The 18,739-nt window shown below is 38.0% G+C and overlaps 1 protein-coding gene across 2 annotated transcripts in view; it reads left to right on the top strand.

Annotated features, from left to right (window-relative positions):
- Window positions 1–1,361: 1,361 nt before the first annotated feature.
- Window positions 1,362–18,739, top strand: part of ING3 (inhibitor of growth family member 3) — a 28,249-nt gene continuing 10,871 nt past the window's right edge. For both annotated transcript variants that reach the window (XM_060414811.1, XM_012177018.5), the window contains exons 1-6: window positions 1,362–1,507; window positions 1,753–1,824; window positions 4,500–4,600; window positions 6,591–6,656; window positions 16,551–16,647; window positions 18,104–18,175. In XM_060414811.1, coding sequence (XP_060270794.1) covers window positions 1,480–1,507; window positions 1,753–1,824; window positions 4,500–4,600; window positions 6,591–6,656; window positions 16,551–16,647; window positions 18,104–18,175 — 436 coding nt within the window. In that variant the 5' untranslated portion in view covers window positions 1,362–1,479. The remainder of the gene's footprint in view (window positions 1,508–1,752; window positions 1,825–4,499; window positions 4,601–6,590; window positions 6,657–16,550; window positions 16,648–18,103; window positions 18,176–18,739) is intronic.

Raw genomic sequence — 18,739 nt, forward strand, 5'->3', positions numbered from 1 at the left:
ACTGGATTGCGAGCCCTGGGTTGGGAAGATCCCCTGGAGAAGGAAATGGCAATCCACTCCAGTACTATTGCCTGGAAAATCCCAAGGACAGAGGAGCCTGGCAGGCTGCAGTCTACCAGTCTATGGGGTCTCAAAGAGTCGGACACGACTGAGCAACTTCACTTCACTTAGCAGAAAATAAGCTAGGTAATTCTCATTGAGACTCAGGTAAATTTCCTTCGCGATTCATCAATCTGACAGGTAACTCTCCTGATTAAGAACAGTGGAAAAGTCTAGTGTATAAGGAAAAAGGAGGGAGAAAAAAATGCAAATGCATAACGTGTTTCAGCTCCAATCTGAAAAACAGAAGTAGAATATTAAATTATGAACTAAAGACACATTTCCCTGGGCGGGTGGGGAAAAGTTAAGTAAAGACAGGTGGAAAATAACCATACTCAATCTCTACTGAGTGTTAACGTCTTTAAGAAAAAGGAAACAAACTCAGCAGTGAAGGGCTAAATATAACACGGTTGAACAAATGCGGGAAGTAATCGAAAGAAAAAAGACAACGTCTGGGGTGACAGACGTTTATACAGTTTATTGATTCAACTTTATATAGTTATTGCAAAAATAACCCACCCATTAGATATTAAGACATCATCCGTTATTCCTGGTTGCTCACTTTTTTTCCCGTGAAGGTGTACGTATAGGTCAATTACATTAGAATGAAGACTAGAAGGACCTCAAAATACAATGTATAAGAGGCTATTGAGAACTATTGATGCATCTTTCAACACAGGAAATATTTACTCCATGTTCTAAGTGTAAACTATTTTAGTTATACGGTAGCCAACCAGACGTCCCATTTGTATCTTTAGGATTGTTTACTGAGGATACATTCCAGCAACGAGCTCTGTTTTAAACAATCCCAATTGCCCGAACTTTGCTGATTATTCTAGCGTTGGAACCTTCGCCGTCTGCCTAGCACTACTTGAAATCCATGACTCACAAACGTCGGGGCATGGAATCACAGAAAGAAAGAACAGGTGAAAAGTTCTTCCCAGTTGTGTTCTGCAGAAGCATACAACTCCCGTCATCCCCCGTGAAAAATCAACAAATAAATAGCGGCACCGCATTTCAGATTCTGCTGCTCACGGCTCGCACCGGCGCCTGGTTTTTGTAGTTTTCTGGTGGAGAATTGCCAGCAAGTTCAAGCTTGTTGGGGAGGGACTAAAACTACACTTCCCACAAGGGGGCGGGGGCGGGGTCCAGTCGGTTTACGTCATTGATTCAGCCAGCCAATGATCACCCCGGGCGGCGGTGAGGCAAGCGCCGTCAGGCGCCAAAGTGCTTTTTTTTTTTACTTTTTTTTTTTTTCCGCCGGAGCCGAGCGGGTGCTGCTAGCGGAGGCGCCATATTGGAAGGGACAAAACTCCGGCGACAGCGAGTGACACAAATAAACCCCTGGACCCCTTCGCTCCCCCAGCTCTAAGGGCCGCGATGTTGTACCTAGAGGACTATCTGGAAAGTGAGTGGGCGGCGCTGGCTGGCCAGTCCGGGGTACCTGCGGGCGGGTGAGGGCGGGAGTAGACCGGCTGGCGGGATGGCGGGAGGGAGGGGGAGGCGGGGGATGTTTCTTTCTCACGGTAACTGCCAGCCTCGTTGTGGGCTGCGGGCTCTCTCGACCCCCCTCGACGCACGCACTCACGCAGTGACGTAAGCGCGTACTTTCGCCGTTGGCCCCGCCCCTCTGACGGAATCTCCCTTTGACAGTGATTGAGCAGCTTCCAATGGACCTGAGGGATCGCTTCACTGAGATGCGCGAGATGGACCTGCAGGTGCAGAGTAAGTCGGCGCGTTTGCCCTTGTTCGCTGCGCGCGTTCAGTGACAGACTTACGTGCCATCGACGTCAGCGGCTCTGGTGTTTGGCTGTCCTCCGGCTCATTCGCTAGTACAGAAGGAGTTGTCAAAAAGAACTGGCAATGCCAAATCTTGCCTCTTCTGTCTACCACACTACTTTTCTCCTGACTTTTACAAGAGAAGGTGGCATTAGAGCATGTATGCTCCTTTCTCGAATTTGGGACTGTGCAATAAAAGTTTCTGTACTTTCTTTGAGTATGTAGATACGATTTAGTGCACATCGGCATAAATGTTGCGAAGGTTTTGACTTGAGACTTTATGTGTAGAACGTAAATTTCAGCATTTCTATTTCTGTTAAAGTTCATGCTAGGCAAAATTCAAGAGCGGACAACACATAGAAGCACAGGTTTATGTAGTTCTTTAGAGACCGTGGTGAACTTGGAATGTCCCATTTGAAAAGTTACATGATAAAGGATGCATTCTCAACTGTCAAACAGTATGATAGTTTGTCAGTCAAAATGGGAAAGGAAATAAAATTTTACAGTAAAGCTTCTTGTCTGCTGTAGCAAAATTTTTCTGTTTTTCTTTTGGTTATAGCTTGGTAGTCTGGATACATTTTCCCGAAAATAACCTTGCTGTTTCACAGAGCAGTATTTAGTTTATATGATCATGTTTTTGATTTAGAGAGGGTAGAGAATAAATAACTTTAGAGGTAACATGGTAAATACAAGGCAAAATTTTGAAACACGAAAACAGTGCTCAGTACCCTTGTAGTCCATCATGCTCTGAAAGAACCTCACACACCTTACCCCTTTGTGAAATGAGTATAATATAGCTTGTCCAGCTGTCTTGTAGATACGCTATATTAAAAATTAAGAATGTGAAATGAATTATGTGATACGTAATTAAAATGTATAACCCAGTGTGCTTTGTTGGCTGTGTGTCACTCTTTTGGTTTGGAGAAGTGTAAGTACTCCTTAACTGTTTAAGGGCTATTCCTGCAGAAGGCATATCTTGATCCCCTGTGTTCTGGCTGCATTTAGACTATAAATAGAATTCAGATTGAGGTAAATTCTTGTGCTGACAGATTTTCTTAGAAAAGTATGGTTAGGGGAAGATCTGGGTTTTGGGGTATGATAAGGAGGAAAGGAGTATCACGGAAAGCAATCAGAGAACAGAACGTTCCAGAGTGGGAATCTTGAGGTAGCTAAGAGCCTGTCCCCCCACTTCTCTGTCACCGCTGCACATACTTCCATACCCATTGATCATGACTGTTCTTTTATGTGATACATAATGCAGGGTGATACATCATGGAAGTCACCTGCTGTTCACATTGTAGTGTAGACGTCTGAATTCTATATTTCTTCACCTTGCTCACAAAATTCGTTTTAACTTTAATGTATTTGAAATGCTAAATATTTGCTAAAGTAGTGTTTTCTACAGGATGGAGCGTAGTCATCAGATAAATCTGAGTTCATTTTAGGGCTTTACTGACTTAATTCATTGGCCTTGACCACAGTACCACTTCTGAGGGATTTTTTATTGTCTTGAGGATTAAAAGAAATACACATAAATTAGAATGTTTAGTACCTGATACAAAGTGGGCATTCAATAAAGGGTAGTTATTATTTTGTACTTTATATCACAAATGTTAAGTTCTCTAACAGTTTCGACTTGATTATATAAATCAGAGGTTTTTTTAAACTTCCATTTTTTACAATAATTAGAATTGTCTAAATTTAATAGGTATTATGAATTAACAAAAGATACCTCTTTGTAAGGTAAGAGATACATTATTATGCACTGCAAAGCTCCCAAACAATATAGTAAAAAGTTTTCCTCAGTTTACCCAGCAACAAAATCCCTTTAATTTTTTCTCTTTTAGCATATAAATGACTGTTCTTAGCACACATTTCAGAAAAAACTTACCTCAAATAAATAATATTGTATATGTGGTGCTTAATGGTATATAGCAAAAGGTTAAAACCTTTTTATCACATTTTCTTGTTGAGAGAAAAGTGAAGATTATCTAGTAGTGCTTTCAACAAGAAATTGTGTTTGGGCGCATCTGCCTGACTTAATATCATTAGTTTGTGACCCCAAGCCTCTACTAGTCAACAACTATGGGATGGAATCTATCTACGTTTGCTGACTACTTTGACTATCCGAAACAGTTTTGAAGTAACAAAAATAAATTTTCATTAGGAGAAAATTATAACTTTTACTAAGGTAATTAGTAAATTATATATATATCACATTTATAAATATATTTATAAAGTATACTTATATTATTAGAGTATATATTTATAGTATATATTAGAGTATAATATATATTATTACATAAAGCATATTTATATTATTACAACATGACATATTTAAATTACAGACCAAGTAAAAGAATTATGTGGTCAGATATTTTACAAAATAAATTGCAAAAATAAATTGTCAGTAGGGAAGGTTATAACTTTTCTTTACGAAGATAATTAAGATATATTTATTTATTTATTTTATTAGAACGTGACGTATTTAAGTTACAGACCAAGTAAAAGAGTGTATGTAGTCAGATATTTTCACATCACATCTTTCTTCACATCAAAGCATGTATATTCAGTATATGAGTTTGGTCATCTAAATATGAAATGTTTTTATTATGTCCTAGATGCAATGGATCAGCTAGAACAAAGAGTCAGTGAATTCTTCATGAATGCAAAGAAAAATAAGCCAGAGTGGCGAGAAGAACAAATGGCTTCCATCAAAAAGGTGTGTTCAACGCTCTGGATGATTTATCTGTAAATACTGGAACTCTCCGAGGAAGATAGGGGATTCCCAGGAGTCGTGACGGTAAAGAATCCACCTGCCAGTGCAGGAGACCTAAGAGACTCGGATTTCATCCCTGGGTCAGAAAGATCCCCTGCAATAGGAAATGGCAACCTGCTCCAGTGTTCTAGCCTGAAAAATTTCATGGACAGAGGAGCCTGGCAAGCTACAGTCCCTGGGGTCACAAAAGACTGAACACGACTTTCAGCAGTTGAAAATTGGACGTAACTGAGCACAGCACAGCTGAGGAAGACATTTTAATATTAAATGGGGGGGGATATCAAAATGAGAGAAAGTTATCAGTAGCTCTTTAGAATTTTAAAATGACTTACAAAATTAAAAATGATTCATTACATTTTAGAGCTTCAGGTGTAGGAACTTTCAAACATTGAAGCATTTTGGTAATTTAGAACAGTATTTCAATAATCAGTGACTAATCAGAGAGTTACAAAGCCATTTAAAAAGTACATTTTTTTCTTTTAATTTGTTTTATTCTAATTATGGGGAATTAAAGTTCCCTTGTCTTAAGATCTATTGGGTTGGCCAAAAAGCTCATTCAGCTCATAAAATGTGATGGAAAAACTCAAATGACCTTTTTGACCAACTCAGTATAGTATCTTCCAATTTGGGCAACAGACTGGGATGAAAATTAGCAACCTTGAAGCATATTTCATATATTGCTAAGTACCTATGTTGGTGGAATCATAGGAGAACAGAATGCTGACAAGTTTTGTAGTACTTAGAGCTCCCTTCCAGATTAGAATGGGTAGCAGCTCTCTCCTCAAGGTTTGCTTTAGAGATATGGTCTAGTTAATTTGCGGACATATTGGAAGAATGATTTACAAGCCCTGGGTTTGATCATGACTCTGCAGTTTGACTTTGTGATGTGGGACATGTCCTTTAATATCTCTGAGTAATAATGGCTCCCTTACCCTTACCCTTCATAGAATTATTCAACTGAGAAAGAAATTTGGAAACTACTTGTGTTATCTGTTTTACTACATGAAGGGAATATTATTTCTGTTAGGAACAAAAACATGAGAATCTTTTGTAGAATTAACCCTGACTTGCAGGATACCTGGAGGCCCGAGTGTGTGTGAGTATAGACATCACACATATACATCCTAAAGTCATTCATCATCCCCTTTTCCTACTAAGTTTCTGGTGCAGCACAGCCTGGATATACCCTAAAAACTCTTGACAGTTCATGGAAATTCATAGAATTTAAGAAAAAATAGTTTGTTTTATACTGGAGAGAACTGATACCTAGCTTAAAATGAGAGTCGCAGAACAACTGCACAATGGATGTGCAGGTCAGAAGCCTTTCAGTAGTTCTTTATAATAAGTGTTAAAAATGGAGAGTGTAAACACTCTTTACAAACTAGATGAATCCTAAGTAACATCTATTTTTAAAGAAAAAGAATTACTCTTTGGCTGACCTAATTTTGACTAGTATAGCTAGACCTGGATGGTGTTTATTTGTTATCTCTTTTCTAGGAATTCTGAACATCTTCCTTTAATCCTTGGTTGTTGTCTAAGATTTCTAATACTATCCCATCCCCACCCTATACCTAACTGGATTTTTATGGCTCATGTATAATGTATGTTCCTGAGTGCTTAGTCACTCAGTCGTGTCTGACTCTTTGCAACCCCATGGACTGGAGTCCTCCAGGTTCCTCTGTCCATAGGATTCTCCAGGCAAGAATACTGGAGTAGATAACCATTCTCTTTTCCAGGGGATTGTCCCAACACAAGGATTGAACCTAGGTCTCCCTCATTGCAGGTTGATTCTTTACCATCGGAGCCACCAGGGAAGCTCTGTAATGACTGACAGTGATAACAAGCCATGATAATGCAAATGCAGTTATAGGTCCTGGATACACAGATTTTTAAGTTATTAATTTGTTCCTGAAACATGAATGTTTTTATTCAGGATTACTATAAAGCTTTGGAAGATGCAGACGAGAAGGTTCAGTTGGCAAACCAGATATATGACTTGGTAAGTAAAAATTAATAGCCATAAGTATTTGAATTATGGATTATGTTTTAAATGGTGTTGACTTAAATGTAATAGGAAGGACAGACTAAACTGAATTATTGCTCGTTGGATCTCATTTAACTTCAGAGTTCACTGTCCACTTTTTGATTTCTTTGTGGAAGAGAGAGAGTCCACAGTCAGTAAGTTAAGAACCTTACATTTAGCCATATCTACGTCACTGTAAGATTGTAGCTGTTGTTAGGCTTTTTTTTTGTATTAAAATAGGTGCTTAACTTTATTTTACTAATTTTTATCTTCTTAAGGTAGTGTGTTTACTTGCCCAATAAAACATCTTGAGATAGTTTCTGTGGCAGAACTCTCCTAAGGGGATTGTGCTGACAGTTCTTGGTAGTCCTGATTAAAGTGAAAAAGGGACCTACTTGAATCTGTTAATAGATAGTACTCAGCTGTCTATTAAGTGAAATTCATTAGATAGTACTCAACAACTGGCACACGTGGCAAAACTGGGAAATACAAGATTAAATAGACTTAAAAATTTTTTTCTTTTTTTAACAGTAGCAGCAGCACTTCTTAATGATTGAAATCACTAAGAAGATAGATATATGCAATATTTCTCAGGTTGTTATAGTCTGTCTTCTTCTTTTGTTTTAATGTACAGCGTGTCCCAAAGTTTATGTTTTAGGAAATGCTCTTTTTTGGTTCTGCCTCAAAGCAAGTTAAAGCTAGAGACAAATGTTTCCTTTTGATTTGCTTTAGCATATTGATTCATATCTTATTTTTGTAGTCTTGTCTGGGTACAGTTTTTTTATTGAACGGGTACATGTTAATATAGGTGTCATTGGTGAGTAAGACACAGATAAAAGGTACATACCCCATATGCTATGCATTGTGAGTGCTATACTAAACTAGAAAATATATGTTGTATAAAACCACAGAAAATGGTTAATTGCTTTTATATAGTGAAAGTATTTTAATGGCTGTAACAACCTAGGCTGTTTTGTTCATCAGTTCAGTTCAGTCGCTCAGTCGTGTCCGACTCTTTGCGACTCCATGAATCGCAGCACGCCAGGCCTCCCTGTCCATCAGTTACTCTAAAAACAGTTTCATAAAAGATGCTGCCTAAAGACGGGTAGAGTGGGCTGGTGGCTTGATTTATGGTGGAATGAAACCCAAATAAAGTTCTTAATTGTTTTGGTCTTGAATTAAGTCTATAAACAAAGAGAAAGACATTTATATTTGAATACAGGCTAATTTGTTTGTTATCATTCTTCCTCACATATAGTGACTAGTTCTCAACCTTTATTTAAAAACTACCTGCTTTTTAAACCATGTAGTTCTTTGGCTATAATCTTTCGTTTCTATTTTATTTTACTACTTTTACATCTTTATTAAAAGTATTTCATGCATTTAGAAAAAGTATATATAACAAACATTTGCTTTTTAAATGTGTGTGTGTATCGATCTCTTGTTTACAAACCACGCTGTTCATCGACTCTGTACTTGGTGTAATGGAGTTTTATGTAGGTACAGTGGAGGAATGAAGAGTAAATGTTATAAATGCTCCTGACCTCAAGGTGCCTGTTACCTAGTTGGGAAGACATGCCCGCAGTAAAATGGACAGCCTGTTATAGAAACATGTTAACAAATAAACATGAATACATTTGGATATTAAGGGGATCTGGTAAAGATTGAACTAAATCAAGCAGAGTTACTATTGGCTTCTTAGAGGGTATGAGATGAGTTTTGAACAGAATTTATTTAGTGCCTCAGGCGCCTGGATTCAGCATAATATTGAGGGGAAAGCATTTCACTCAGAGGTCATGGAAAAACATGGAATGAAAATAAAAATTAGGAGTTTTATGAGGGAGATGGATTATTTAGGCTAGAGATTGAAATAATAAATAGTGATGTAACAAAGTGAATGCAATGTAATGAATATGTTAAAAACCAAGGACCCGTAATGGACTCATGCAGATGTGAGTTCAGCCACTTCACTGACAGCAGGAATTTGGAAAAGTGATATAATCCTGGAACTTCAGTTTCCTTATCTGTAAAGTCACAGTATTGATTTGTGCCTTCCAGGAAGACTGGATCAATCGCGCTCTGGCTCTCTTTCTCTCTTTCAACAGAGAGAGATAGAAATACAGAGACAAATATAGGTACATCTATATACATATATCTACATCTGTCTATCTCTTACCTGTGTCTGTCTACACACACACACACACACCCACACCCACCCACCTCATAGCTTGGCAGATCATAGACCCTCACTTTTTAATAAACTCACTTCATCTCATTTCTCTAAAAAGTTTTCTGCTTTCCTGAAGCCACTGCATCCCTTTCAGCTCTGCCAAGTTAAACCTGTTTCTTCCCCCCAGTCCCTCATGATTTATTTCTAAGACTGCCTTTTGTCTTTTCTCTACTCTTTCCTGTCTCTGTCCCATCCTTTCCCTCCCCTTTCCTTTCTTTTACTTCCCTCCCCCTCTTCTTTCTCCTTGCGTCTCATGAGATACTCATTACTATTCCAAGTGACCATGATATCCTTAGTGTATAACCCATCCTTCTTGAGATTTTATGTTAATTCATCATCCTCCCACCTTCGTGGCCTTTCACAGTCTCCTTGGGTATTGCTCAGAGTGGTTGGTGTTCGAAAGGGTTCTGTCCTTGACCTTTATTGCTTGTTACTCTGTTCTCTTGGTATTCTTGTAGAAGTAATTTCCTCTCATCTTTATCCCCAACTCCAGAGGCTGATGAGACCAAATGCCACACGGTAAAGGATTGTTCTGTCAAATGCCAGTTTTCCTCTCATCCCCAATCCCCACTCACCACCCAAGCTGAGAAACATTTTTCCATTACTTGTCCACGTGAACACTTAGTTTTAGCAATTATGCCATAATTATTCTTCAAGTTCAGACTTCTCCTCTGAGTATATTCATCTTATCTGAGAATTGCTAGGCCCTGGAAGTCATTGTGTTAACTCTTAGCTTCTTGTCTTACTTCTCTCACTAACATCATTTCTCATGAATAAATAATTGTTAAAATGTTAAAAATCAATTATGCACCCTCATTAAATTCCTGTAGCATTTAACATATGGAAGGTTAGAGTGCTCTGTGCTGCAGAGGTGAATGGACAGGATGTAGTGTAAGTGTCAAAATATAATAATTTTTATTTACAGATCCTTTACCAAGTAAACAGTGGTACTTCTGTCTGTACAGTTCTACATAGTGGGAGAGTATAACTTTCACTCAGCAAATATTCATAGATCTCCAGATATGAGTGGTCACTGGTGCAGAATGGGCAGTAATGATATAGCTGGGCAGTGAATAGGGCAAACTATTAAATAAAGATTATTGGAGACTTTGCTAAGTGCTATAAAGGAAATAAACATTGTGGAAAGAGGGGGAAAGAGTGAATAACCAGGGGAAGCTATGAAGAGTCTGCTTATCAGGATAAGCATAGTCCTAAGGAGGTGACCTCTGAGGTAGTACTTGGAAGGTGAGAAAAAGCCAGCCATGTGACAACCTTAAGGGAGAACATTTCAAGCAGATGATGGACCAGATGCAGTGTCTTAGGTGGAAAAGGGTCTGACAGATTAAACCAGGAAAGAGGCCAGTGTGGTTGGTGTGTCCTGAAAAAGAAGAAGAGTGGTATGAGAGGGACATGCAGAACTCAACACTTGTAGAACTTAAAAGCCAGTGGAGCAGTGTTCTTAGTTTCAGAGCAGCGGGAGGCCAGTGAAGGATTTTAAACTGAAGCATGGAATACAGTTTAGAGAAGACTGTATGTATGGCTTTGCCTAAGCATATTAACATCCGCTGGATCATGGAAAAAGCAAGAGAGTTCCAGAAAAACATCTATTTCTGCTTTATTGACTATGCCAAAGCCTTTGACTGTGTGGATCACAATCAACTGTGGAAAATTCTGAAAGAGATGGGAATACCAGACCACCTGACCTGCCTCTTGAGAAACCTATATGCAGGTCAGGAAGCAACAGTTAGAACTGGACATGGAACAACAGACTGATTCCAAATAGGAAAAGGAGTACGTCAAGGCTGTATATTGTCACCCTGCTTATTTAACTTCTATGCAGAGTACATCATGAGAAACGCTGGGCTGGAAGAAGCAGAAGCTGGAATCAAGATTGCCGGGAGAAATATCAATCACCTCAGATATGCAGATGATACCACCCTTATGGCAGAAAGTGAAGAGGAACTCAAAAGCCTCTTGATGAAAGTGAAAGAGGAGAGTGAAAAAGTTGGCTTAAAGCTCAACATTCAGAAAACGAAGATCATGGCATCTGGTCCCATAACTTCATGGCAAATGGATGGGGAAACAGTGGAAACAGTGTCAGACTTTATTTTGGGGGGGGCTCCAAAATCACTGCAGATGGTGATTGCAGCCGTGAAATTAAAAGATGCTTACTCCTTGGAAGAAAAGTTATGACCAACCTAGATGGCATATTTTGGAGAAGGCAGTGGCACCCCACTCCACTACTCTTGCCTGGAAAATCCCATGGACAGAGAAGGCTGGTAGGCTGCAGTCCATGGGGTCGCCAAGAGTTGGACACAACTAAGCGGCTTCACTTTGACTTCTCACTTACATACATTGGAGAAGGAAATGGCAGCCCACTCCAGTGTTCTTGCTTGGAGAATCCCAGGGACGGGGGAGCCTGGTGGGCTGCCGTCTATGGGGTCGCACAGAGTTGGACACGACTAAAGTGACTTAGCAGTAGCAGTAGATGACATATTTAAAAGCCGAGACATTACTTTGCCAACAAAGGTCCGTCTAGTCAAGGCTATGGTTTTTCCAGTGGTTATGTATGGATGAGAGAGTTGGACTGTGAAGAAAGCTGAGTGCCGAAGAATGATGCTTTTGAACTGTGGTATTGGAGAAGACTCTTGAGAGTCCCTTGGACTGCAAGGATATCCAACCAGTCCATTCTAAAGGAGATCAGCCCTGGGTATTCTTTGGAAGGAATGATGCTAAAGCTGAAACTCCAGTACTTTGGCCACTTCATGCAAAGAGTTGACTAATTGGAAAAGACTCAGATGCTGGGAGGGATTGAGGGCAGGAGGAGAAGGGGCCAACAGAGGATGAGGTGGCTGGATGGCATCACCGACTGGATGGATATGAGTTTGAGTGAACTCCAGGAGTTGGTGATGGACAGGGAGGCCTGGCGTGCTGTGATTCATGGGGTCGCAAAGAGTCGGACACGACTGAGCGACTGAACTGAACTGAACTAAAGCATATTATTATTTTGACAGTGTAAAGTAAGCAGGTATTATTTTTACAGATTTTAAGATACAGCATTTTAGTATAATTAATTGTGTTTGATTTTGCCTCTCAATGTTTTCTATGGCACAGTATTTAATTGTATTCTTTTTCATTGAAATAGCTTATTTTCTTTTAAAATGGTAGTAAATTTTTTTTATTCCTATGACCAGCACCATATTACCTCATTTATTAAGGAAAAACAAAAGAGACCACATAAATATTCACAAATGAAGAAATTTTGAAATTAGATGTTAATTGAAACAAACGAAGACTTTAAGTAGGCTTAGTGAAATTTGACTAACAGACCAAAAAAAAAAACCTATCTTATTAAAATAATTTCCTTCTAGAATCTTGATACTTATAGTCATTAAACACTTTTTTTGTGTTCCTCAGCCAGATGTCACTGTCATAAGGCTGTATTAGATTATAATACCTAATAAAGGTGATTTATATATACTGTGATAAAGCTTGAGCTTTTTGTGAATGCCTGAATGGTTTTAGCAGCCTGTTACATTCCTAAATACCCTTGAACTTGCTCCTTTTTTATATCCTGGTTTATTCCTCAGATGATTATATTTCAGGCCCACATTTTACCTATAAATTTGAGAATTCCTCATCTGATACTCTAATTAAGGAAATATATTATGTGAGCTTGACCTTTTGATTTGTCTCCTATCCTTATTGTGTTTTAGGAGAATGATTAGATGTGGTTTATGTGCTAAGGCCTTAACTATTTGATTCACCCTAAAGGTGGATCAAATTTCTATCCAGTTTAAATATAATTCAGAATGTGAAGAATCATTTTCATGATAGATGATCAGAGAAATAATTTGCTATCATTTCCTTTCTTCCGCAGTTTACCCTCCTTATTCACTGTTAGTCGATCTCTTCATGAATAGAAATTTATCTCTTATTGCCATGGTTTTCAGCTTGGAACATTGTAGACTGAGTGCTCATTGGGAAAGGCAACTCAACATCTAACTTTCAGAATTTGTCAGTATTGGAAGCCATAAAATCATGGAAAAACTTTTAAGAAGCTATAGTTAGTTCAGTTTGAGTCCATCAGGTGACACATTTTGAAATTTGAATACTGGAAAACTGGGAGAGACGAGAGCAAGGCTAAAGGATTACAGCTCTATGCAAAAATAATTAAAGGCTGAGGATTTATTTGTTTCATTCAGAGGCCACGTGTGACTTAAATGTTTTTGTGATCTTAAATATGTTGAAAAATAATCTTGACAGAATTTCCTTTGTGTCTGAAAAGGTCAGAAGGATAGTACATTTAAAGAGTTTATGCTTTGGGGTTGTAAGTTATGATTTAGGGTTGTAGAATAAGGAAACGTCTGTGGCTAGCATTTATTGACATTAACTGGGGAACAAATCAATAATTAGGCTTTGTGGTCAGCCTTGTGTTGGAAACCTATGGTTAATGGAAAGTTTCTCAATTGTCTCAGTACTCTGTTTGCTACCATAAATCAATCTTAGCCATCTTATAGGGTCAGGTGGAGGAATGGAATAACTTAGATTCTTGATTTGACTCATAGCTGTGGGGCTGTTACGGTGATCAGCTAGGACTGGTGCTTTACCTGTTCAGAGTCACATGTGGGGTTGGCCACAATGTTTGTTTGTTTTTTTCCAAATGGTGATATAGGAAAACCTGAAACGAACTTTTTGACCAACCCAATAGGTAGTAATAGCTTTCAGTCACATTCAGTTCAGCTCTTGCTATGGCTGTTTAATACTGTTTTAAATATTCTGGTGCTTTATAGCTAAAGTTAAATCTTGTGATCTGCTTTCTTTCCAGCTTCAAATTTGATTTAGTACAACAATGATGATTCGAATAAAAAGAATTCTCATTGTCTGATAATTGCTTATAATAGTAATCAGTTCATAATCTTTTTTAATCTACCAGGAGGTAGGACTAATTGGAAGCTACCTTACAGAGCTCCCCACCACGGTGTGGTTGAGGCTTTTCTTTGTTTATTTTAATTATGAATTTGGTTTTTTGAGTTATTAATTCTTTGGGTCCCATTGCTTTTTCTGAGCTATCTAGTATTGGGAACTCCATCATTATTTCCATATTTTCAGGTATAATAAACTTTATTAGTACTGTCTTTAGTATAATTAAGGGGCTCTTAAATGCAGAGATGGAATGGGTGAGGGAGGTATGTGTCCTTTCTTCATTTCACCCCATCCCCACCCTCCCAGCTGAAATTCTAACACTTATCTTCTGTACCGTCTACACCTATGCAGGCATCACCTCTATACTGTCTACACTGCTGACAAAAATGCTTTTTGTCTTTGTATCTCTATACATTCTTTAGTTCTTTAATTATTACTCCTTCCTTCCATCTATTTGAAGACAGTCCATTCTTCACTAACATATTCATAGCTCCTTTATGCTTACAGGATCCCAATATTATGTTTTTTCTTTATGTGCGACTTCTGACCCTTTGTTTTCCTTTTGTTGCATCTAGGAGACTTTATTTTTTGTTTATACCGTTATGTTAAAAATCTTATATAAATCTTGATTTGTCAGTTTAGTGTTAATTCCTGTGAAGGCAGGGATTCTCTCATTCTTCAGGTATTGTCCATTTACCCAGCGCCATGCACACAATAGGAACTCAGTGTTTATTAGTAATATAGGTGTAGGTAAGAAAGGTGGTGGAGTATTTTCATTGCATTAAGTAGACTTGGAATTTAAGCATGAGTAGTTTTTCTGATTTCCCTTGAGATTAAATTTTGACAATGTAAGCGATATTCTTGAATAAGAGGTCTGTGTTCACACTTTATTATTGAAAGGGTGGTTCCATTAAAGGATGCTTGGTTACCTGCAGGTTCTTTGAATAGGAGCATGTGTCTACAATATATGACCCTATTCTGCTACTGCTGCTGCTAAGTCACTTCAGTCGTGTCTGACTCTGTGCGATCCCATAGATGGCAGCCCACCAGGCTCCCCTGTCCCTGGGATTCTCCAGGCAAGAACACTGGAGTGGGTCGCCATTTCCTTCTCCAATGCATGAAAGTGAAAAGTGAAAGTGAAGTCGCTCAGTCGTGTCCAACTCTTAGCAACCCCATGGACTGCAGCCTACCAGGCTTCTCCATCCATGGGATTTTCCAGGCAAGAGTACTGGAGTGGGTTGCCATTGCCTTCTCTGATATGACCCTATAGGATTTTAAATATTGTAATTACAGCTTCTACCAAGCTCTGAAAAATAACACGTGTGTGAAGATGGAAGGAAAATTGGGCTTTGAATTATTGAAAAGTCACAAGCCAGCATCCCAATGATTGCTGTTAATATACAAAATATAAATAATAAGACAATATTTTTATGTTTTTTCAATTTGAATTATATTACTTTCAGTTAAGAAATTGGCTTCTGCATGTGGAAATTCAGAAGGCAATGTTAAGTATAAACAGTGAAGCACAGTTTATTACAAACAGATCAGAGTTAAATCTTGTTTCTGTAATATATTAGCTATTGAATTTGCAGGTGTTGCTTAACCTTTCTGAGTCTAGTTTCTTCACTTATGAAATGGAGACAGTACTATCTCAAAAGGTTTGAGCAAGGACTAGAAAACATAGTCCTTTTAATGCACCAAACACATGTCCTGGCATCTAACACCCACAGATTGTCTTTTGGTACTCTTCTTCCCTAACCCCTCACTTAAGTACACATAATTTCATTGAAAGTCTTACTTAATTTTTTTGCCCTCTAATGTATTGGAGACATTTTTATATTTGTAAGAAAGTTACTCTTAATTATGACAGTGATTAAGAGGGACATTAGAATTTGAAAAAAGGTATTGCTAATAATATGACATGAATATTTTTCAAGACTGTTTTTTGTTTTTTTGATTTGACTTCAAAGCAGTAAATTTGAAAAAGTATCAAGATATTTAATATTAAGCTTAAAAAAATACATGAAAACTTGTTGCTAGTTTGAGGTATTATAAAATTTTCAGAAGAAAATTTTCAGTCCAAAGATCTCTAGGTGAATGAGAATATACAATTTGGCCACCTTAACCAAGTGTGACAGTATTTCAATAAAACCATTTTGACCAAGCTTTTGTGGAATGGAACTTTCTGGCTAAAAACCCCTTTTGTTTCAACTCTTTACATAAATGTTTACAAGTATAATGGTATGCTTTCCTGCCTTAGAGAAATGTATGTGTAAAGTATAGGAGGCTCTTTGTTTGTAGACTGAGGATCTTTCATTCCTTACTGTAAGTAACAGTTATTATGGTCTGGCAGTGTGGATGGTCTTGTTATAAGGAGGAGGAGCTTAGGCTGAAAGTAATCCCAAGGTATATATGAAAAGTTTCCTATGCCACCCACCCCTCATCTTTGCTTATGTTTCATAGCCTACTTCCTCCAAACATTCTCTGACAAATTGCAATTCTGGTTTCTTAAAATGTATTCAAGGAGGCTTGGGAGGTATTTAGCCTAGCAACCTCATTTTATAGAATAAAAACCTGTAGTGTAGGTTAATTGACTTGCTCAAGGATCCAGAGCAGATGCACTAAAAGAAGTAAAGATTTAGGCTTCCTCATTAAACCGACACTTTGATAGTGTCCCAAATTGTGGTGGTTATCTTTGATCTTCTTTGAAACAGGTAGATCGACACTTGAGAAAGCTGGATCAGGAACTGGCTAAATTTAAAATGGAGCTGGAAGCTGATAATGCTGGGATTACAGAGATATTAGAGAGGCGTAAGTAAAATTTACACTTTTCCATCACCATTGGACAATACATGTGCACATCACTGAGGAGACACTGGTTCCACAGAGACTTCTCAGATCCTGGTCCTTGGTGGACAGAGGCACCTGGTGGGATCACTTGGTCCCTAGCAGTTGGACTGTTTGGACTTGATCTCCTGCTATAATTTACTCTTATCATTCCTAGGGTTTAACTCAGGAGATTTCCCCAAAATGGAGACATGAGCTCTGTTTCTTGAACAAATTTAGCTCTTCAGCCTAAATAGACAGAGTCCATAAAAACAGATGGTACCATGGTAAGCCCTGAGTAGGCATTCAGTAAATGTTAGTTGAATCAAGTCAGTATTATGGCCGATTTCTAGTATAATTTAACTAAAGGTTCAGGCATCTCTTTTCTTGGTGCATATCAGTAGCAAGAACATATACCTGGTTCTACACATGGATGAAAGGTTTCTTTACAGTGTTAGGTTACATATATCTCTATTCATATACTCTCTACAGGTCAGCTAGGGCAGCAACCACACATGAATCCATCTTGGTACAATAGTTGCATTTTTGTGTTCCCAAATAGGTCCATCACTTTAGATGATTATCTAATTTATTTGTGATACTTTCATTTCAGGGGAATCCTATCTGAGGATGATAAGTATCTTGAGACAAAATAAAATGTTTTATTTTCTTGAAATGCTGATAATAGCTGTGAGTAGCAGTAAATCCATGCCTATTCAGTACCTCAGGGAGGTTAATGAAGCATCCTCTGTAAGGACACAAACATATCAAAGTCATCAGATCAAGTTATGAAAACTGCTCCACCCTGTGCCCTGCCATAATTTCATCTCAAGGGACCAAGATAAACTGAGGACATTTCTTTAAAAGTATATTAAAGTTTAGAGGTAGAGATTCTATGCATCACATTTCACAAGCAAAATCCCTAACTTCTTTTAGAAGTCTTTACATTCATATATCATTTTAATGATCAAAGAATTTTTTTTCCTATAGTAATGTCCCATCGCCTGATACTTCAGTATCTCCCATTAAAAGGTCTTCAACTCAGTTAACTCTAGGTTGAGTTTTTTAGGTCTCATCAGTAATGAAATTATAACATCCATTTGTCCACTTATGTGGTACCAAATGTGGTGAATTCCTCAGCCAGACATTAGCATGCCTTGACCCATTTTGTACTTAAAGGTGAATATTAAAAAATGGGTTACTTACTGTTTAGAAAGAGGATGAGATTGGCGCAGGGTAAAATCAGCAGTGATGACCCTCTAATGTGTTTGACTAAAATGGTACAGGCATAGACATCAGAGCTTGCTGGTCCTCTGCTGGTTAAGGGTCCACAGTCCTGTAGTTGATTGGTGTGTAAAGTTCTGTGGTGACATCTCATGGCAATGTATGTCTGTGCTTCTCTCTCTCTCTCTCTCTCTCTCTTTTTTTTTTTTTTTTTAAGGATCTCTGGAATTAGACACTCCTTCACAGCCAGTGAACAATCACCATGCTCACTCACATACTCCAGTGGAGAGTAAGTATGATTTAGGAGAGCTAAAATCTTAAAAACAATGAAAAATTCATTGTATCATCTGTATATTCTCTTTCATTAGCTCTGCACAACTGATTGAGAAACAGATACCCTCCCCTTTCTTTTATCTTGTGAGATACAGTTTTTCATTGCAACTACTGGCAGATTTATCTTCTTCATTTGGGAAGAGCATATTTGATTTGGGAACAGGTAGTCTGTTTTGCATGGCATTCTCAAAGGAAGAATGTGTGGTACTAACAGCAGTGTATACTCTCTAGATACAAATAACCTGATTCTCTCTAGGGAGTGTTCTTTTTCATCCTTTCTCAAGTGCTTAGCCTACTGTTGGCATATAATAAAGTCTCAAATGGTTGAGTTAGTGAGTAAATGAGTGGTTTAGTCAGATGCTAGCTGACTAAATTGACTGTATTGATGCCTTTTTTTTGACAAATCAATTCGATATGAAAGGTTGATTAAAAAATATTTGAAATTGTAGGTAATGTTTTGAAAAAAAATTCTCTCATGTTATATATGAAACCAGTATGCATCATGGCTTACTTCACTGCT

The sequence above is a fragment of the Ovis aries genome, chromosome 4 (genome assembly GCF_016772045.2).
Source record: "Ovis aries strain OAR_USU_Benz2616 breed Rambouillet chromosome 4, ARS-UI_Ramb_v3.0, whole genome shotgun sequence".
NCBI lineage: Eukaryota > Metazoa > Chordata > Mammalia > Artiodactyla > Bovidae > Ovis > Ovis aries.